This window comes from Hoplias malabaricus, chromosome 15 (assembly GCF_029633855.1).
Source record: "Hoplias malabaricus isolate fHopMal1 chromosome 15, fHopMal1.hap1, whole genome shotgun sequence".
Lineage (NCBI taxonomy): Eukaryota > Metazoa > Chordata > Actinopteri > Characiformes > Erythrinidae > Hoplias > Hoplias malabaricus.
Genome location: NC_089814.1, coordinates 35272839 through 35291676, shown reverse-complemented (window position 1 = coordinate 35291676; position 18838 = coordinate 35272839). Strand labels below are relative to the sequence as shown.

At 43.5% G+C, this 18838-nt stretch overlaps 1 protein-coding gene across 4 annotated transcripts in view; it reads left to right on the top strand.

Moving 5' to 3' along the window:
• agpat2 (1-acylglycerol-3-phosphate O-acyltransferase 2 (lysophosphatidic acid acyltransferase, beta)) overlaps window positions 1–18838 on the top strand; it is a 20799-nt gene extending 1961 nt beyond the window's left edge. For 3 of the 4 annotated variants that reach the window (XM_066645377.1, XM_066645376.1, XM_066645375.1), the window contains 5 exons: window positions 9476–9609; window positions 12321–12496; window positions 12692–12787; window positions 15209–15281; window positions 15409–18838. In XM_066645377.1, coding sequence (XP_066501474.1) covers window positions 9476–9609; window positions 12321–12496; window positions 12692–12787; window positions 15209–15281; window positions 15409–15566 — 637 coding nt within the window. In that variant the 3' untranslated portion in view covers window positions 15567–18838. Of the gene's footprint in view, window positions 1–2991; window positions 3374–9475; window positions 9610–12320; window positions 12497–12691; window positions 12788–15208; window positions 15282–15408 lie in introns of those variants that run through there. The other variant, XM_066645374.1, reaches the window with a different exon arrangement.

The window sequence follows — 18838 nt, the reverse complement described above, 5'->3', positions numbered from 1 at the left end:
AACCTTGAAAGATAAGGAGCTTCTGAATCAACACAAACTGAAAAGGGGGGGGTGTATTGCTGTGAGAGCAGTAGTTCTCCAGAATTGTTTATGAGGCCTGTAACTTAAACCTAACCCTAACTCTGAACCTGAATTTAAAATAATCCTAATCTAAAAATATCTCAACCTTAAAATTCTATTGTTTACATTGTGGGACCTCACAGAGCCCACAGTGAGTGTGTAAACAGGTTTGGTACCATCAGTGTAGTATATGTGTAGTACACACACACACGGCTCAGTATTGGCTGCTGATGTGACCAGGATCGTACGATCAGGTCCATAGCTGACACATTGCAGCTGGTATGTGAAAACGGTCAAAGGTTGGTGCTCTGCTGCTGTCGGGGTGAAAGGTCATATGGCGTGTTGTCATCAACTTTTCTCTACTCTGCTCTCTGATATTTCTGATGAGTGTGGGATATTCCTATTTTAAGCTTTACTTGTCCTCTAAACTCCTCGAGAAAACCATCAAAACTGGGTCTAACTCAGAATAATTTAGCAGAATTAGAGAGTTATTATGTTATTTCAGATTCCACCAATCACATCACCTCAAGCAACCATTTGTTTTACAGCTGCTGGCCAAACGGCTTAACACACTTGGAGGAGAACAATAAGGCCAAATCCTGCTTTTTAATTTCCCCCTCCCCCTTGTTTTGGAATGTCCCTCTTGCCCCTTGGAGCTGATGGTTAAATCCTCCCCCTACAAACAGGGCAACCCTTCAAGATCCTGATACGTCGTCAAAAAAACAAATAAAGAGCAGCACTTCATTCCCAGGCGACTAGCGGGTGCTCTGTAGCAGCTCTGCACCAGTCTGCAGTGATATCAGATGTTACGTTTAGGGCTTCATTCGCCTTCAGAAGCGTTCCACAGTCATATATTATCACCCTCTCCTCACTCTTCTATGATACAGAGATGAATTCAGATTTGTTCCAAACATCTTAGTTCCACCTTAAATGTTGAAATAGTGCGAGGTGCCAGTATACGATTGCTTCACCATTTAAGGTGGAACTGTAAGTTTACAGCTAACGACCAAGATATCAGTGCTGCTTTCTGCTTGTTCTAAACTAAAGGGCCATAATCCACTGAATCTACATTAAACTAAGATTTAATTATTTTTTTTAGATAATATCATAGTGTTTAAAGGAGAAAATACTGACATCTGTGGGGTTTTGGTCCACCAGAGATTCACAAGATGTCATAACCCTCCACTTGGAATCTCAGTTTGAAGGGCCAGTTCGCCCTCACACTTCACCCTACCCCTCTAAACCAAACAAGAACCGAGACCCCCAACCGTGAACCCAGAAACGGAAGGGTAGGGGTAAAGAGGGAAATGGGAATCACTCTAAATGCCCAGTCCTGTTATGGTAACTAATACCTGCACCTAGATAAGCTAAGGCTAGCTGTGTTGTCTAGAACTCCTGTTTACAGATGGCTGTGGCATCACTGAGGATGAAACGTGTGGTCTCCAAATGTTAAGGAGACAACACTTAAACTACTGTGCCTCCATTAAAGGCCCTTTAATGTTACACAAAAAGCCAGGTCTCTGTTAAACACAGGACTGGTGAATCTGTTTGTCTCAGATTACACTCTGAGGTTAGCCTCTTAATCTCATTAACTGCTTCTCCTTTAATCTCACACTGTGGTCTACTATCTCTCCAATGATAAATGACGTTCTCAGCCAGCAGCACCCAGACTCTGTCTGTCTCTGTTTTTCTTCGTATATATGACCGATATCCTACAGTTCACCTGAATTATATTCCATACCAAGGTCCATAAAAACATTACAAGTTATTTTCTGTGTGCAGCCTAAGTCAGATAACATTGGATAAAATGAGCTGTTCCGATTCTGCTCCACATCAGAATTGCCCCGCCCCCTCTTCTGGGTCTGTCCAATCACAGAGCTGGACCCGCGTTTACGTGAAAGCAAGAAGACAAGGTTAAATGCAGCAAAACAGACACAACAAGCACAAAGAAATAAGAGCACTGAGTAAAAACAGGAAAACGAGATGAGTAAGAGGACAGAGCTAAAACATCTAAAATCCAGAGCCTTGACTGGGGGAGAACACTGCTGTGGGGCTTGTGGGGTTTTGACCAAAGAAGGTCTCAGATGTTTCCTTATGAACCAGAACTCTGCTTCACTGTGGAGAAGGGGGCAGTTTGTTCTGACTCTGATGTGTCTCAGTGCAGCAGGAATGTGTGTGAAATGTGAGGAGGGAAGTATCTTGTCTCAGTTAAACACAGGAACAGAGAATCTGATCGTCTCAGATTACACACTCGGATTAGCCTCTTAATCTCGTTAATCTCTTTAACTGCATCGCCTGTAATCTTCCACTCATCTCCTCCATCTCACTGCCGTCAGATCACCTTCACAGCTACAGCACGATCCCTGGCTGACGATATGCTTTTAAAGGGCCTGTATCCTACCATCCTCTTACATGACCCTGTCTGACCTTGCTGCATGCTTCGGTAGTGGGCCTTTATAGGTGGAGTTCACACCTTAGACACTTTATATACCAACTGCTGGAATCGGTTCTCAAATCTGAAACATCCATTTTACACACACACTCTACACAGAACCCGTGGGTGGTGCAGAATATCCACACACACAATCACAATCGTTTTTCTTATTTGGTCCTTGATTTGGACTTCAGGGGGTGTTTTTCCAGACAGGGATTAAGCCTAGTCCTGGACCACATCCTCCTTTCACTGGAACATAACAACACAAAAAGCAGGTCCATGACTAGGCTTAGGAAAACTGTTCATAAGGACTCTGCTTTGACTTAGAAAATATGTTCCTGTCTCAGTCTTGACTCAGAGTCAGCTTTAAAGCTGTAGACTACAGCACTATGACGGTGTAAACACCACGATTCGGATTATGGCCCGGTGTACGGTGCAGAATTCTACGATGCTTCGATTCAAGCGATTCGGTTCTTTGAACCGACTCGAAAAGGACTCGGGCAGCGACGTCGACGGCCACTAACGCAACACCAAAAGTTACTGAAGTGTTTGATTAAGGAGCAGGTGTTGAAGTAGGCGGAGAGCTGGGGAGGGTCACGATTGTGCCCTCACGTTACAGCACAGGCACTGTTCCTGGGATCCGGGCGGTTTATTACTGGTCATACAGACCCCACGGCTGCGGTGTGTCAGCTCCCGGAGCGGCATGGAGGCTCTATGGATGCTGCCGTTGCTGGTCATCCCGGTGCTGTTTCTGACCAGCAGCACTTTTGTCTTTTATTTCAAGAAGTTTTTCTACGTGGCTTATATGATGCTACTGGCCATGGTCACCATTCCAATTTGTATCCTGAAAAGCGGCGGCAGGGACGTGGAAAACATGAGGTGAGTTATGTACAGTAGACAAACCTCAACGCATCTCTGCGAGGGTGGAGAGACCACACTATTTTCTAGCTTCTCCTCGGAACTCGCCGTTCCACCTTAAATAAAGCAGCAGCTCCTATTGGGTTCCTTCTGTTGGCATTCAGACTTTTTTTAAAAATTAACATTTCTGTTTGTACAGCCTTGTAAGCGCTAAACGACAAGGAAAGCTAGTCGGAAAGCATCCGTTCCACCTTAAGAGATGGGCGCCAGAATGTAACCGCTGCACCATTTAAGGTGGAACTGGAAATTTCATTCAGGCTCCAACTTAAGCTTGGCTACATGTGAACTTTCAAGCCAAACGTGTTCGTTAATAGTATTTACTAACGTTATAATAATATATCATCCGAACGGAACCGGTCCCGTTTCAGAATCGAACCCGCAGTCGTTCATTTATGTAACACGCCGCTCTGCGCTGGATTCGACTGTTTGTGCTAGTGGTCCTGAATGAACCCTCTCCCTGTTTTAACCATCAGGCCCTCCAGATGTTTCCCTCGCCTGGACAGATGTTGACCGAAGGCTTAAACGCGCTTTGGCTGTGCTGGGATGAGCTATAGCCACAGCTAGCTTCGAAAAGCTAAAGCTAGATTCCAGAATTTGTTGGAGTCGACTCGCATTTCGATTCTGAAAACGAGAGTCGACTCTGAGATTCGATTCCGCACAATAATCCCCGTTCTAAAAATCAAGGGTGAGTCCCAAGCGCGTACTTTTTTACACTAACACAACAGTTTTGGAGTACAAACTATGTAGTGTGGATGCTTCTTGTAGTTGAGTGTACTCAAATATCATCTAGTCATACTTAGAACGGGTCTGTGTTTGAGTATGCTGTTAAAAGAACGTTATTTTCCACACAAAATAGTACCCAACCATGGCCCTCTGAGGAAATGCGACCCCTCACACACTAGGGTTCTGATTGGAGGACAACAACGCGAGACCAGCAAATACCAGTGTGTAGCTGGCAATGACCTATGCTGCCATAGCAATACTTTATCACTTCCTGTTGACACAAAACAGAGTAATAATATTTTGTGAACTAACCTGCCAAATCCAAAATATTAAAACTATTATATAGATTTTACTATACAGTGTTAGTATGTAGTACACCGATATGTAGTCCATGGAGTTTCGAATTAAACTAGTTTCTCTAAGGGTTTCTTTGGCAAAGAAACATTTTCCGAACCCGATGTGTTGGGCTGTACAGATGGCTGGTCCTTAAAGACTCTCTCCAGTGTATAGTCTTGTTAGTATGTGGGTGTGGTGGTGTTTATCCTTGTTTGAGTGTGTGTGGTGTTTATGCAAGAAGGCGTATCCTGAGTGAATGGCTGAGCATTTTTTGCTTTTAAACTGCAGTGCTCCAAACACTCATTCAGACAGTCCAACAGTGCTGTGTCTGGATTTGGACGTCCTCTAATCCGGAAACAAGTCAGAAGTCATCGACGTTTGTTGTTTCTTGTTTATTTCTGCAGACCGATGATCCACTGTGGCAAAACTTGCTCTGGTTCCTGTGATTTTTAGCTGTGTATTGTGGACAAGCGAGTACAGAGCTTTACGATTTGCAGGAGAACTGAGGGCAGTGTGAGAAAAGGAACAACGCTGTCCTATTCCCTCAGTCCACAGCTGAGGTGCCTTTTTGAGCAAAAGACCTAAGCCCCAACTGCTCCCCGGGCGCTGGGGATGGTCCAGCTTCACTGCTCACGTTGGTGTAAATGGGGCTTTCCTGAGGGTTCCTCACTTTGTGGTTTCTGTAAACGGAGGTTGACCGTACTAACCCTCACACATCGGCAGCGTGGACGTGCTGACAGCTGATCAATAGAATTGGAGATTCCAGTGGCTCTGTTAGCATTGATCCAGGTATTGATCAACCCCAAAAGCTTCTACACTGATCTACAACACACACGTCAGTGCAGAATGCTAATGTGAAGATAGGCTCCCGTGTCCTTCATGTGATTCTGGGCTGTGGGGTGGCCAGTCCGTCCATCAATCTTAACACAAAAGCTGCTCCTTGGTATAATCTGCACATTTTGTAACTATTTCCTTTTCTCAGCATGGAGTTCTACTCTCCAGCTCCACGTCCTTTCAGACCCACAGCGTTGAGCTGTTTTTCTCACAGTGGAAAGAGGAATGGACAAAGATGTGGATGTGTTCAAGTCTGAAAGCGAGAGTGCAGCTGGATTTTCTGCTCTCGTTAAAGAGCTGTTAACAGACAAACATGTTTAGTACACATATAGTATGTTTAAATAGAAAACCCCCCTGTCATATACACACACATGCCATTGCTTAATTAAGGCTGTGTTAACTGTTAGACTCAGCTGAGGTCTTTGTTTATTGTGTGTGTCTGTGAGAGAGAGACAGAGAGAGAGAGAAAAGAGGGTATTCATAGTTGGATATCTCAGCTGGACGTGAGGAATAGTTTGCTGAATTGAAGGCTGTGTGTCATCTCTCCTGGTTTTAAAGAACCAATTGTTAAATTCTGGCACAGATTCTTTTTCCTGTTATGAAGCAGTTGTTATACTGGCATCTAGTGGCCTGGATGTGTCTTGTGTTATAGCTGTTTTATACATAGCTGCTGATCTGAGGGGCATAAACAGGCACGTTTTATATATGCTGTGTCAGAGATTGACAACAGAAGAAACCTGGATCGATTCTCATTTACGGAGCCAGGGCTGTGTATAAACACTGGAGCTTTTTCCAATGCAAACAGAGCGGAGAACAACAAATGATGAGGAAACAGTGGATTAAAGTTTTGAATATGGCCTTTAATTAAGGTCAGACAGAAACAGGTGTGTGTGTGTGTGTGTGTGTGTGTGTGAGAGAATGAGAAAGAGAGAGAGATTTTTGTCCTGTAATTACATGTATCAAGCTTAAACTGTTGTGTGTGTTGCAGTTGTGTAAAGTATCTATGCCCCTTTTGTAGCCTTGAGGTGACATACAATGCTCCTCAGACTCACCAGCTGATCTGTGTGTGTGTGTGTGTGTGTGTGTGTGTGTGTGTGTGTGTGTGTGTTGGGGTATCCTGTTACATCAACACTGTTCTCTTTAACCTAGAGGTTATCTGGAATTGGAATCTCTCTCTCTCTCTCTCTCTCTCTCTCTCTCTCTCTCTCTTTCTTTCTTTCTCTCTCTCTCTCTTTCTTTCTCTCTTTCTTTCTCTCTTTCTTTCTCTCTTTCTTTTTCTCTCTCTGTCTCTCTTCTCTCTCTCTCTCTCTCTCTCTGTCTCTCTCTCTCTCTCTCTCTCTCTGAATGCAGAGTGACTAGAGCACAGCCCAGTAGATGAAAATATGAAGAGGAAGGGAAACTAATGACTGGCAGGGAGCATTTGAGAGAGAGAGAAATTTTGAACTGATTTTACTCAACAGTGATATTGTGTGGCGTTACACGGCTCTAATGACTATTTGCCTAACACCCCCCGAGACCTGTGTGTGTGTGTGTGTGTGTGTGTGTGTGTGTGTGTGTGTGTGTGTGTGTGTGTGTGTGTGTGTGTGTGTGTGTGTGTGTGTGTGTGTGTGTGTGTGTGTGTGTGTGTGTGTGTGTGTACCCTTGTATAAAAAGTACAGATTTCAAGTTTTGAAGGCTTGCTTTCCCGGTTCATCTGCCTCCGACTGGTTGATTCCTCTGCCTTCACTACCATCACAAGGATTGCCAGGTCCACAAATATTAAGCAATGTTGATTTATTTATTTTTTTATAATTGTTTACAGTTGTTGGTCAGATGTCATAGGTTGTGTTCACTACAACACAAATATTTTTTAAGTATCCGTTAGATGAGATCACGCCACTATGCCCAAGCCGTTATTGGTATTACCAGTTAAACATACGAGCTGGAGCCTTAAAACAACAGCACTTTGTCGCCCTCTGGAGGAATAGCTCTTCAGAAATGTTAGTTGTCGTCCCCCCAACATTGAAATGAAAATTACGCCCCCTGCCTGTCGATGGTCACCGTTCATCTGTCTATGGACCTTTCAGGTCGGTACTGATCACTGGGAACACCCAGTGGCGCTGGCAACATCAGCTTCCAGCATGGACCTTTCCAGGACTGGCCCGAGTGGGCGAGTATTAGGGGGTGGGGGTTGTTCAGAAGATCTGCACTTCTTCTTCTGCACAAAAAACAAAAAACAAAACCCTACACAACAAACAAATAAGTGATGACCTGTGGGCTCTTGTGTTTATTTTTGATCTGAATCACATTTTAACTTTAAGAACAGTATTAAGGATAGAGCTGGACAGGGTTTAAAATGACTTCTGCTCAGATCTCACTCACGTCCAGAGGAAAGCTCTGCTGACTTTGTGGTGAAATGACGTAAACATCTGGGTGAGAGTGTTCAGCCTCTGTCACCACCAGATACACACCCACGTTCTCTCCTTTCTCAAGCTTGTGTAAGCTCAGTCGCACTTTGACCACTATTCCTTAACCCCTGTCTGATAGTCTGTCTCTCTCTCTCTCTCTCTCTCTCTCTCTCATTCAAACCTCTGACACACACACTTCGTGTGAGCCCTTGCACAATCACTGAAACGTTTTTATTGTATTACATTGGTGTGAGTGCACACTGTAGAGTAGGTGTAAATCAGGGTTTAACCAAAAGGTAATTGTTATGTGTTTTGTGTCAGCTCTGAGTGTTCATTTCTTTTGCAAACTAAACCATTGATTGAGCCAGTGATCGTCTAAATGTTTCTGGACGCTCGCTCATCCAACATTGCTATTTAAGTAATGAGTAAATCAGGGCTGTGAGGATTTGATGGCATTTAGCCTCATCATCTTATGTGAGGGGGCGGCACGGTGGTGCAGCAGGTAGGTGTCGCAGTCACACAGCTCCAGGGACCTGGAGGTTGTGGGTCCGATTCCCGCTCCGGGTGACTGTCTGTGAGGAGTGTGGTGTGTTCTCTCTGTGTCTGTGTGGGTTTCCTCCGGGTGACTGTCTGTGAGGAGTGTGGTGTGTTCTCTCTGTGTCTGTGTGGGTTTCCTCCGGGTGACTGTCTGTGAGGAGTGTGGTGTGTTCTCTCTGTGTCTGCGTGGGTTTCCTCCGGGTGACTGTCTGTGAGGAGTGTGGTGTGTTCTCCCCGTGTCTGTGTGGGTTTCCTCCGGGTGCTCCGGTTTCGTGTCCAAAAACACACGTAAGTAGGTGGATTGGAGACTCAAAAGTGTCCGTAGGTGTGAATGAATGTGTGAGTGTGTGTGTTGCCCTGTGAAGGACTGGCGCCACCTCCAGGGTGTATTCCTGCCTTGCGGCCAATGATTCCAGGTAGGCTCTGGACCCACCGCGACCCTGAACTGGATAAGGGTTACAGATAATGGATGGCTGGATCTTATGTGAGGTCAGGTACCAATGCTGACAATCAGTTAACTCGCACTTAACTAGTCTCACACCAAAAACAAACACACACATCTCTCTTTTTTTGTTTACCACAGAAACTCATTTGTAACTCGAGTTGTTTAGTTTTGTCGTCCTTTCGCTCTGTGTTTACTTTCATGCAATTAGCACTCTCCTGAATTTAGAGTCAGTTGCACCTTAAGTAGAGCAACTGTAACAGCAAAAAATTAGTCAGTGTTACCCACCTGTGGAGCAGGAATAGAGCAACAACCTAATTTCTGTTCATACTTTCAGATACATTCAGAATCTCTCAACTGTTGTCGTTTCCCAGCTGTGAGAGATGGATAGAGAGAGAGGGAGACACCTGAGCCAGTTCAGACAGAGATATTTAGTTTGTTGCCCATTTACAGAGCCAGGGCTGTGGACAAACACCAGAGCTTTTTCCAGTGCAAACAGAGCGGAGAGCAGCAAATCATTTTTTGTGATCCTGATCTAATCGTCCAACGATAGCCCCTGACCTCACTACTGTTTATGTGCAGGCTGAATGCCATCAGATCCTCATAACAATGTTCTGACATTTACTCTAAAGCTTTCCACTGTTACTGCAGGGTAGAGGAACACACTCCTGAATGAATTCTTCATTTCATGAACACTTTGGAGGAGCTTGGAGGGTGTTTGTTAGTGGTTTTGTACAGCAGTGTTTAAGAGTGAAGTTATATCCTTTTGAAATATATGCTAATTGTTTATTGTTGTTGCTGCAGGGTGATTCGCTTCATGGTTCGTCACGTGAAGTATTTTCTGGGTTTGCGTTTTGAAGTCAGCGGCTGGGAGCACCTTCAAACCGAGGGGCCTTATGTTATAATCTCCAATCACCAGTCATCACTCGACGTGTTGGGTAGGTGTATATGTACACACACACACACACACACACACCTCTCAGCGTCTGTCAGTTGATGTGACAGATCTGGGAAGTTTGCATTCTTCTCCAAAGCACTAAACTCTTTAGTTATGTCTCTGAGGAAGCGTGTGTATGGAGTCAATAAAAAGATTTTGAGCTTGAAAAACATTATTCACATGTGTTGATATTTGCAGTGGAAAGGGAAAATTCAAACAAGAAGTTGGGGATTAATTACTTAACAATTGGAAGGTTTCCCTTAAAATAATTAAGTAAAGAAATCACAAAATGAATGGAGAACCCGCGTTGTGCCCTATTCTCTATATAGTGCACTAGTGTTGGATTCCGGCCATTTTGTAGAAGTGTCCAAAAACATAGTGGACACTTTTCAGTGCACTCAAACAATCCCATAATGCACAGCAAGAAGTAGTGTACAACCCTGAGGCTAGTGGATACCAATAATGCACTGCACTGAATTCAGTTCCCTATAATAGTGCACTGTATAGTCCAGGGGTCGGCAACCCGCGGCTCTTTGATCCCTCTGATGCGGCTCAGCTTTTGAAAATAATTCATGAATATTTAATTAAAATGTATTTTATTTTAGTTCGTTCATTTTCAAAATGTAATTCTATGAAGGTTATGGCGATCTTGTAACGTCTAAAATATTTTAATGTTTAAAATATTTTGTCGCTCTTAATATACGTCACAACTTCCAACGTGCGACACCCGTCAGTGTGCGGTTTCTTGAACTTTTTGACCGCTGCACGGCGCCAGTAAAATAATGACGGCACGCAGAGAGAGGACAGCGTTTTTGTTTGCTGCCAGTGGATAATTTAAATTTGTTTTTTTTTTTCATTACTACAAGGACTCAAATGGACATTGAGTATTTTACTTTACCATCAACCCAACGTCTTTGTTGTTTTGTTGCATGCAGAAATGTTATTTCATTTTCTCTGCAGGCGTTCATTGATTTCATAAATGTAATACAGTATAGTTTGTTTACTCATAGCACAAAGGCAAAAAGATCCTGTTATGCGCATTAATTCATTTAGAATTTCAAAAGGGTTTTGTGGCTCCCAGTGTTTTCTTTACTGCGTGAAACGGGTCCAAACGGCTCTTTGAGTGGTAAAGGTTGCCGACCCCTGGTCTAGTGACTAATGTAGGGAATAGTGAATAGGAAGCCATTTCAGACACAGCACAGCTTCTTATTCAGATTTTCCCATTCCACAGTTACGTTGTAGCGCCTGCTCCATTTAAGGTGGAATGGGAATATCAGAACAAAGTGCTGGGAATATAAAGCAAAGCAGCTTCTTAATATTAAGGAACCTAAGGAGAATCTTTAGAGGTGTTTCCCGACTCATGGAAACCGAAGGTGGTGGAATATTGTGCTCTCTGATTGGTTACTCGGTAAGCAGTGTTCTTATTGGTCAATTAGTCTGCAGAGTGCTGATTGGCTAGTCAGTTATGTGCATGTTTATATACCATCACATTTTAAACCTTGAAATCTTTTTGACCCTTTTTTGACTCCATATTGAGTTCGCCCCCGCAGCCTCCTGACTGCCTGTACACAAATTATGCAAAACGGTGTCTGTGTGTGTGTGTTAATTTACTGGGTCTGGAGGATTGATTTGCTCGAGTTCGGAAGCAGGTATTTGGACTCTGATATTATCTGGAGTGTGTACCAATATAATCATGTTACTACTCGTTTTCCTCAGACCTAACACACACAAGAATGTCTGTTCTCTCAAATACACCTTCTCTGACTGGCGAGTACACAACCTAGCGTGTGTACACATGAGCTCTGTAATATAAACACATCTGTACAAAATTACTTAGACAAACTCTGCGTGCTGAGCTGTTTCCTGCTCAAACAGCCCCAGTCAGGTCAGTTCAGACGGACACAGCAGAGTGTTTATACAGGGCAGGGCTTGCTGTAAAAATTGTTTGTGGTAAGAGTGTGCTTCCTGCTCAGTGTTTGATGTTATGTTATTAAACAGATCAGTTTAATTATGGATATTACACACACAGGTGAGCTCAAAAAGGCTCTGTTTCTAGCATGGCTTTCTAATCATATTCACATCATAACATAGATTTTCTGAATATTCTACAGGGGTCAGGCCTTTTTTACATATGGTAGGTACATAAACAGCACACTGGATAAGGCCTTCTGTCTTACATCTTGTGCCTCCCCCCCTCCTACCCTCAGGCAGTTATTTCCACTCAGACAAGACTGGGCTTGTGTGTCTTTGAACAGGGTGAGGAACCTTAAAGCCACAGTAAACATCTGTGACCTGCTTTGGTCAAAACCCCACAAGCCCCACAGCAGCGTTCTCCCCGTGTCTGAACGGCCTGTTTCAGCACCTGTCCCTTTAAATGATAATGAGCCGCTCGCTGTTCACCCCGACCCCGAGTGCACAGCCGTGAGGAGCAGAAGCTCTGGTTTTTACTTGTTTTCGCTGGATTCTCTTTCTTCTCCGTTGTCGTTTTCTCAGATTTTACTCAGTGCTCTTATTTTTTTGCACACTCGCATAAATGCAGGTCCAGCGCTGTGATTGGACAGACTCAGACAAGGGGGCAGAGTCTATGAGTCTAAGGGGGCAGAGTCTGAGGTTCCCTTGTCTGTCTTTTCTTCTCTGATAACAAGCAGGATCACTTGGATTTTGGTTGATTAGTCACTGCACCATTATGTTGATCTCTGTCTCCCCCTGCAGGTATGATGGAGGTACTGCCAGACCGCTGCACTACCATCGCAAAGAAAGAGCTGCTGTGGGCGGGGACGGTGGGTTTGGTCTGCTGGCTCGGGGGCATCGTCTTCATCAACCGCAAAAAGACCAGCGACGCCAAGAGTGTCATGTCTGAGGCGGCCAAAACCATGATGCAGGAGCAGGTGAGGCAGCTCTATCCAGGTGCAACACACTTGTGACTGTGGGAGGAGCTGGAGAGGCTGAATGGTGTCATGTCTTCACAGCATTGTTTCAGCAGCTAGTGAAGCACAACCAAAAACTTGGAGATGAATTACATTGATTAAGAATGAAACCCAAACCAAAGTAACAGTTCAAAACCTCTCTCTCTCTCTCTCTAGCTCCGTCTGTGGGTGTTTCCAGAGGGAACGAGAAACCAGAAAGGGGATATTTTGCCGTTTAAGAAGGGAGCGTTCCACCTGGCTGTGCAAGCCCAGGTGAGTGTTCCTCACTTGCACCTGCCCCACATTAACTTTCAAAAGAGATTTAATGTTCTTTGTTCATATGCACACTTTCATATCCTGCTGGTGTGTGTGTGTGTGTGTGTGTGTGTAAGAGAGAGAGCTGCTTTCCCAAACACCTGGTCTACAGTGTCATGGCGCCTGGAACCAGGTTCTTCTTGAGTCCCTGTTCTCTCGTAGTTCAGAGCGAGCCGAGTAGGGATAGTCCAGAGAGTGTCGTCACTCTACGCTACACAATGCAGACATCCAGCACTAACTTTGTAAAATCTGTAAAATCCCCAGCTGCAGCAGAGATCAAATTAGTTTTTAATCCGACTCCAGCAGCAGCTTGTGAAAGGATGTAGTTGGTGTTTGAAGAGGTTCAAGGACTCCTTGGGTCTGTCTGTCTTGGGAGGATTGTCCTACCTCCTGAGGCTGCAGAGAGAATCCGAGAGCAAGAGATTCTGATGTGTATTGATGTAATGAGCATTTGTTAACACCAGGGGGTGCTGTTGTTCCGTTGCAGTTCTGAGCAGTGGCTCCTGGAACAGTTTCTGGGACATTTTCTTTTAGCTTTAAGTTTGTTAAATGTTTTCCAGTGGCTGTTTCTGTGGTGAAGAGGAACAACCTCTTGATTAATTCCTTTCAGTTCTGAAGTAATTTTCTTCAAGCCCTGAACTATAAATAATTTAATAATTTGATTTATAACAAAGTAGTTTATAATAATATTAATCATAGTAACATTATAGTAATGAATAGTTAAAGTGATATTTTAGAGCACTTCTGTATGAAGCATCTATGAAGTATGAAGTGTTTTACAGTAGAATAACATTAAAACAATATAAAATAACAGTATTTGTTAGTATTTAAATTAATGACTATATAAAGAACTCCAATTAGTAAATGAGATGGATTTAAAAACTGAAGAGTGAAAAGTCTAATATGACGATGTATATAAATGTTACCTGTATTTTAATTAAGAAAAATTAGGTTATGGTTAAGGTACTTTTTAAAATGGTCCTTAAAGCTGTGTATGAGGGTTGACAGCCTTATATTTGAGTCATCAATAACAATCTCTCTCTGTCTCTGTCTGTCTCTTTCTCTTTGTCTCTCTCTCTTTCTGTCTCTCTCTCTGTGTATGTGTCTCTCTCTCTCTGTGTATGTGTCTCTCTCTCTCTCTATGTATGTCTCTCTCTCTCTATGTATGTCTCTCTCTCTCTATGTATGTCTCTCTCTCTCTATGTATGTGTCTCTCTCTCTCTCTGTGTCTCTCTCTCTCTGTCTCTCTCTCTCTCTGTGTGTGTGTCTCTCTCTCTCTGTGTGTCTCTCTCTCTGTGTCTCTCTCTCTCTCTCTGTGTCTGTCTCTTTCTCTCTCTGTCTCTCCCTCTGTGTATGTGTCTCTTTTTCTCTGTGTATGTGTCTCTCTCTCTCTGTCTCTCTCTCTGTGTATGTGTCTGTCTCTGTGTCTCTCTCTCTCTCTCACTCTCTGTGTGTATAACAAGTGTGAGGCACCACCAGGCCATGGCTGTCCCCATTGTTTCTACTAAAATGGGGCAGCCATGGCCTGGTTAGGGAACTGGGCTGGTAACCAGAAGGCCATGACTGAAGTGGCCTCGAGCAAGGCACCTAACCCCCAACTGCTCCCCTGGTGCCGTGGCTAGGGCTGCCCACCACTCCAGACGTGTGCTCACTGCCCCCTAGTGTTCATTAACTAGTGTTTGTGTGTGTAAATTTGTTTCACTGAACGGATTGGTTTAAACGCAGGGAACAAATTCCTCCTGTTCAAGCGCAGTGGCTAATTCTGATTCCACGTATCTTCCTCCATTTTGTGCCCAGAGAGAGTTTTGTATGACAGGACATGCTCTGAGTACTTTAGGCTGAAATAATCAAACACAGATGTCTGCCTGCATGTGTGTGTGGTTAATCTAGGCCAAACTAATGGATCCCTGATGTTTTACATTCAGAAGCATCTCTGTGTCGGAGTGGGTTCCTGAAGTCATGCCTGTCTGTAGAAGTATGGTTTTCCGCCTGGTTTACAGTCGTATTATTATTTTCCTGCAGGAATGAGACGTACATGTTTTAAGTTCGTGTTACAGATGGTTGAGATTATGTACCTTATTGCATGTCATATTGAGTTTGCCCTCATTTGCAGGCGAGTATGTGCCTACATGCCGCTGCAGGTTTGGTCTCTCTGGAGGGAGAGGAATGGAGAGATGAATAGATAGAGAGAAGAGGAGCTGTAGAACATCGAAATGAGATGGGGAAAACAGACCAGCAGCCCGTCCAGACACTGACCTGCTTCTAATAATAGCCAGAGAGGAGTGTGTGTGTGTTTCCTTGAGAAGTACAGCCAGTTATTGTCTCTCTCTCTCTCTCTCTGTCTCTGTCTCTCTCTCTCTCTCTCTCTCTCTCTCTCAGGCACCCATCATCCCCATCGTCTTCTCCTCCTACAGTAACTTCTACCTACGGAAAGAGAAAGAGTTCAAGTCAGGTAATTGTAATGGAGTTGGTGCTGATGAAGAGTGTAATAAACATGGTGATGATGGTCATAGTGATGGGAAATGACTGTGATGACCATGACTGAACAGCGGTGACCATATCCATGCTCTTCCTCACAGGAACCATCACCCTTAAGATCCTCCCGAAGATCGAAACGAAGGGCTTGGACTCGGACGACGTGTCATCGCTGAGCGACCAATCGTACGCCCTGATGCGATCCACCTTCCTGGAGCTGTCCGGCAAATCAGCTCAGAGCAACGGGCCGTCGAACCACTGAACATTTCGCCGGCTGAATTTCATCGCCTCACACCCAGGATGCTCTGCAGTGGCTCGAGACTTCGTCATCATGGTGACGGTAGCTGTGGCAACCAGATGCTTCCAGTGTCTTCTCCAATGTCCACATAAAGCATAATCTCATACTTTCCTCACACACACACAAACACACACACACTTGACAGGTCTCATCTCTTCATTTCAAACTCTCCATGGCGCTTCAGTGAGCTTTGGACAGTGCCAGGGTGCGTGGTTAATTGAGGGCAATGACCTTGGACCTCAACGCTTTCAGAGATGGGCATCGTTCAACCACGATCCGGCTCGGAGCTTTTATTCTTTTTCGTCGTGTTGTGTTCTCTCCCCCTCCCCCCCATCGCTGACTGTGTTTCGGTGTGGAGCGGAACTCTCAAAGCTACTTCTCGCGGATGTGCATTCATCGTGCATGCCTTCGGACGCTCTCGTCTCTGTCTTCGCCTTTTTTTCGTGCTCCGTTTCAACTTCGGTTCCGGATTTTGTCCCCCTTTTCTTTTTTGACGTCTTACATTTTTGCCATCACTCCTGCCTTACCACCCTGTGCTTCTTATAAAAGGGATAGCGCCAGTCTACCAATCAGAAGCTTCCACCACTCCAAGTCTCCGCCCCCTCCGTAAAGGAGGGAGGGGTAATGGGTTTCTGAATTTGAAGCCTCTCCAAAGTACTCAGTGGTGAAGGAAAACGGACGCAGCTTTGAAAGATGTTTAACTCGTCTGCTTTTCAGAGTTTGCATGAGGTTTTGTTTCCCCTCCTCATCCCCTGTTTCTTATTTATTTTCTTCTCCTGCGCTTCATATCAGGGACAAAAAAGGTCTTGCCTTTTGTTCCCCAGCTTTAGCCGCTGCCCCTCTGTTTTGCGAAGTGTCCCCTCTGTCCCTGCAAATGTGTCAAAGGTAACTTCAAGTGCGATGTTGGGTTGTACCAATACTAACGCTCCAAAATGCGAGCTTCTTGTTGTGCCATGTGTCCAAAATTCTTTCAACCGGCTGTGCACTGCGACGCCGAACACTTCCAGATCTCTGATCGATCGGGGTGTTGCAGAGATGCAGTGCAGACATTGTGACATTATGTAATGTTCAGTAGTTTTTAATAATTCACCACTAAGAAATATTGCTAACAAAGAAGTTAGAAAGCGATAAAATGTGGGAAAACATTTCAATGTGAGGGATGCTCTCGAAACAAGTGTTATATGCAAATCAATCTAAAACATAAGCGCTGACTGTTCTCTTTTAAGATTGTGCCCAAATGTAACAGCAGAGCTGCGCATTGAATTAATTCAAAATAAAAGTCTTTTTCAGGTTTTTCTCACCGGTTCAGGTCGCCACTTGAAGCTTTTCCTCGTCTTAAGGATCACCTAAAAACGTAGCTTGGCAATCAGCTTCCTAACATATAGGATGTAAAAGTGTAATCAGCTTTTCGCTGCCGTCTCATGCTCTGTTGTTGTTGTTTTTTTTTTTAAATTGATCAGTAGCTGAAGGAGTATGTCGTAAACACTTATCAAAAGTGGTTTGATGTGAAATGTACTCTTTTGGTGTAATTTAGAGAGTCTACAAACACAAATACAGGCCCCCTCTCGAACACCAGCAGTGATCTGATCTTGAGTTTAATGAGGAATCGTGAGGATGACGCCGACGATGGAGAACGGTGCGAATCGTGTGGCCCTCAGTCACGAATGTGTAGTTACCATCGCCACCACTAGTGTTGTGGTATCATGGGACTTTAAAACATTTTCGTAAATCCTGATATGACTTCCATATATATCTTTTTGAAGATCAGATTTTAAAAAATAAATAAAACAAACCCAGGAATGATTAGGAGAAATATAAAATGCACTTTCAATAGCCCACAAAGACATCATCCACTGCCCTGAGCTGTTAACCCTTGATCTAATTGAATTGATTTCTTTGAGATTGTTATTTATGATATCTTTCAAAAGCATGTTGTGGCATATATTATCAACAAATTGATAACTTTGATCTTCATTTTATCCAGAGCATTTCACATCAAAGCACTGTAAAAGGCTGTTTATATTTTAGCTGTGTTTAATTAAGCAGAAACTAAACATTTTGGTGGAAATCCCCTTTTTAAATAAACACATGACTGAAAGAAGTTTTCTTAATATTTATTTAGAAACGCAGTTTATTAGGTGTGAATGTTGTAGTTTAATTTAGTGGTTTATTTTAAGGTGGATGGAGGGTGCAAAGATGGTTCCTCCCCCCTCTGTTTTGAGAGAGAGCGAGAGAGAAGGTGTTTGAGCCTCTAGAGTAACACAGTGAATTGTAATATTTTAGATGTGAGATTCGCAGAAGTTTACAAGAGGGCTGGGGCTGCATCACTGTAACCTTTTATTTTCTAATACCACATGCTGTTAGTATTAGGACAAATAATGTTTAAAACATGACTTACATAATTAAAGGTAATTATTTAACAAAGGCACAAGTACATAGTGGGTCTCAGATCAATTAGTTTGGAAAACAGCACTCCGGATCGGCGCGCCTGTCCTTTTGTTGTTGTTGTTGTTTGCGCACTTGGCCACCAGAGGTCACTTACACTAATACAGTAGTGCGCTGATTAAGATTACAGGTGTGACCTCTGGTGGTCAGATAAGTGAATTACAACAACAAACAGTCACTCCGGTGAAACGGCCTAGTGCACCTTTTATCTATTTTCCTGTTGGAAATCAACAGAATCGTGACATTGATCAAAGTTGCCTAAACTTTTGCACAAACTGTTTAAGGGGCCTTCAGCTGTTCTGATTAAAAGGTTATAGGTTGATGATTAGTGCTCCTTTATGTGCTATATTACTTATAAAAACTGAAATTGTTTATTTTGTTAAGGCACTTTTAATTTTTACAAACTTCAGCCTTGATTTATACATTTTTTATTAATTTTTTTCCCTGTATTTGTGGCTTTTCTTTGTTTGTTTTTGTCTAAGGGAAAATAATGTGTATAAGATTTCCCACCAAAGCTCCTTTATGGTGTATCCTGGTGGTAGTTATAGATTTATCATCTGAACGGAGGAAGTGTATGTTTGGGTGTGTGATTGGTGGTGTGTTTTGACTAATACACACACTCACACATACACACACAGTTGATTGTTGAGTAATGAAAGCCCGTTGTAGTGTCTGGTATTATTATATAATTACACAGAGACGTAGTGAGCCGTCTGCTCGCGCTCAGACTGGACACAGCCCATGTAAAAATGCCTTGAAAATGTACAAGAATAATAAATCTCGTTCTTTTT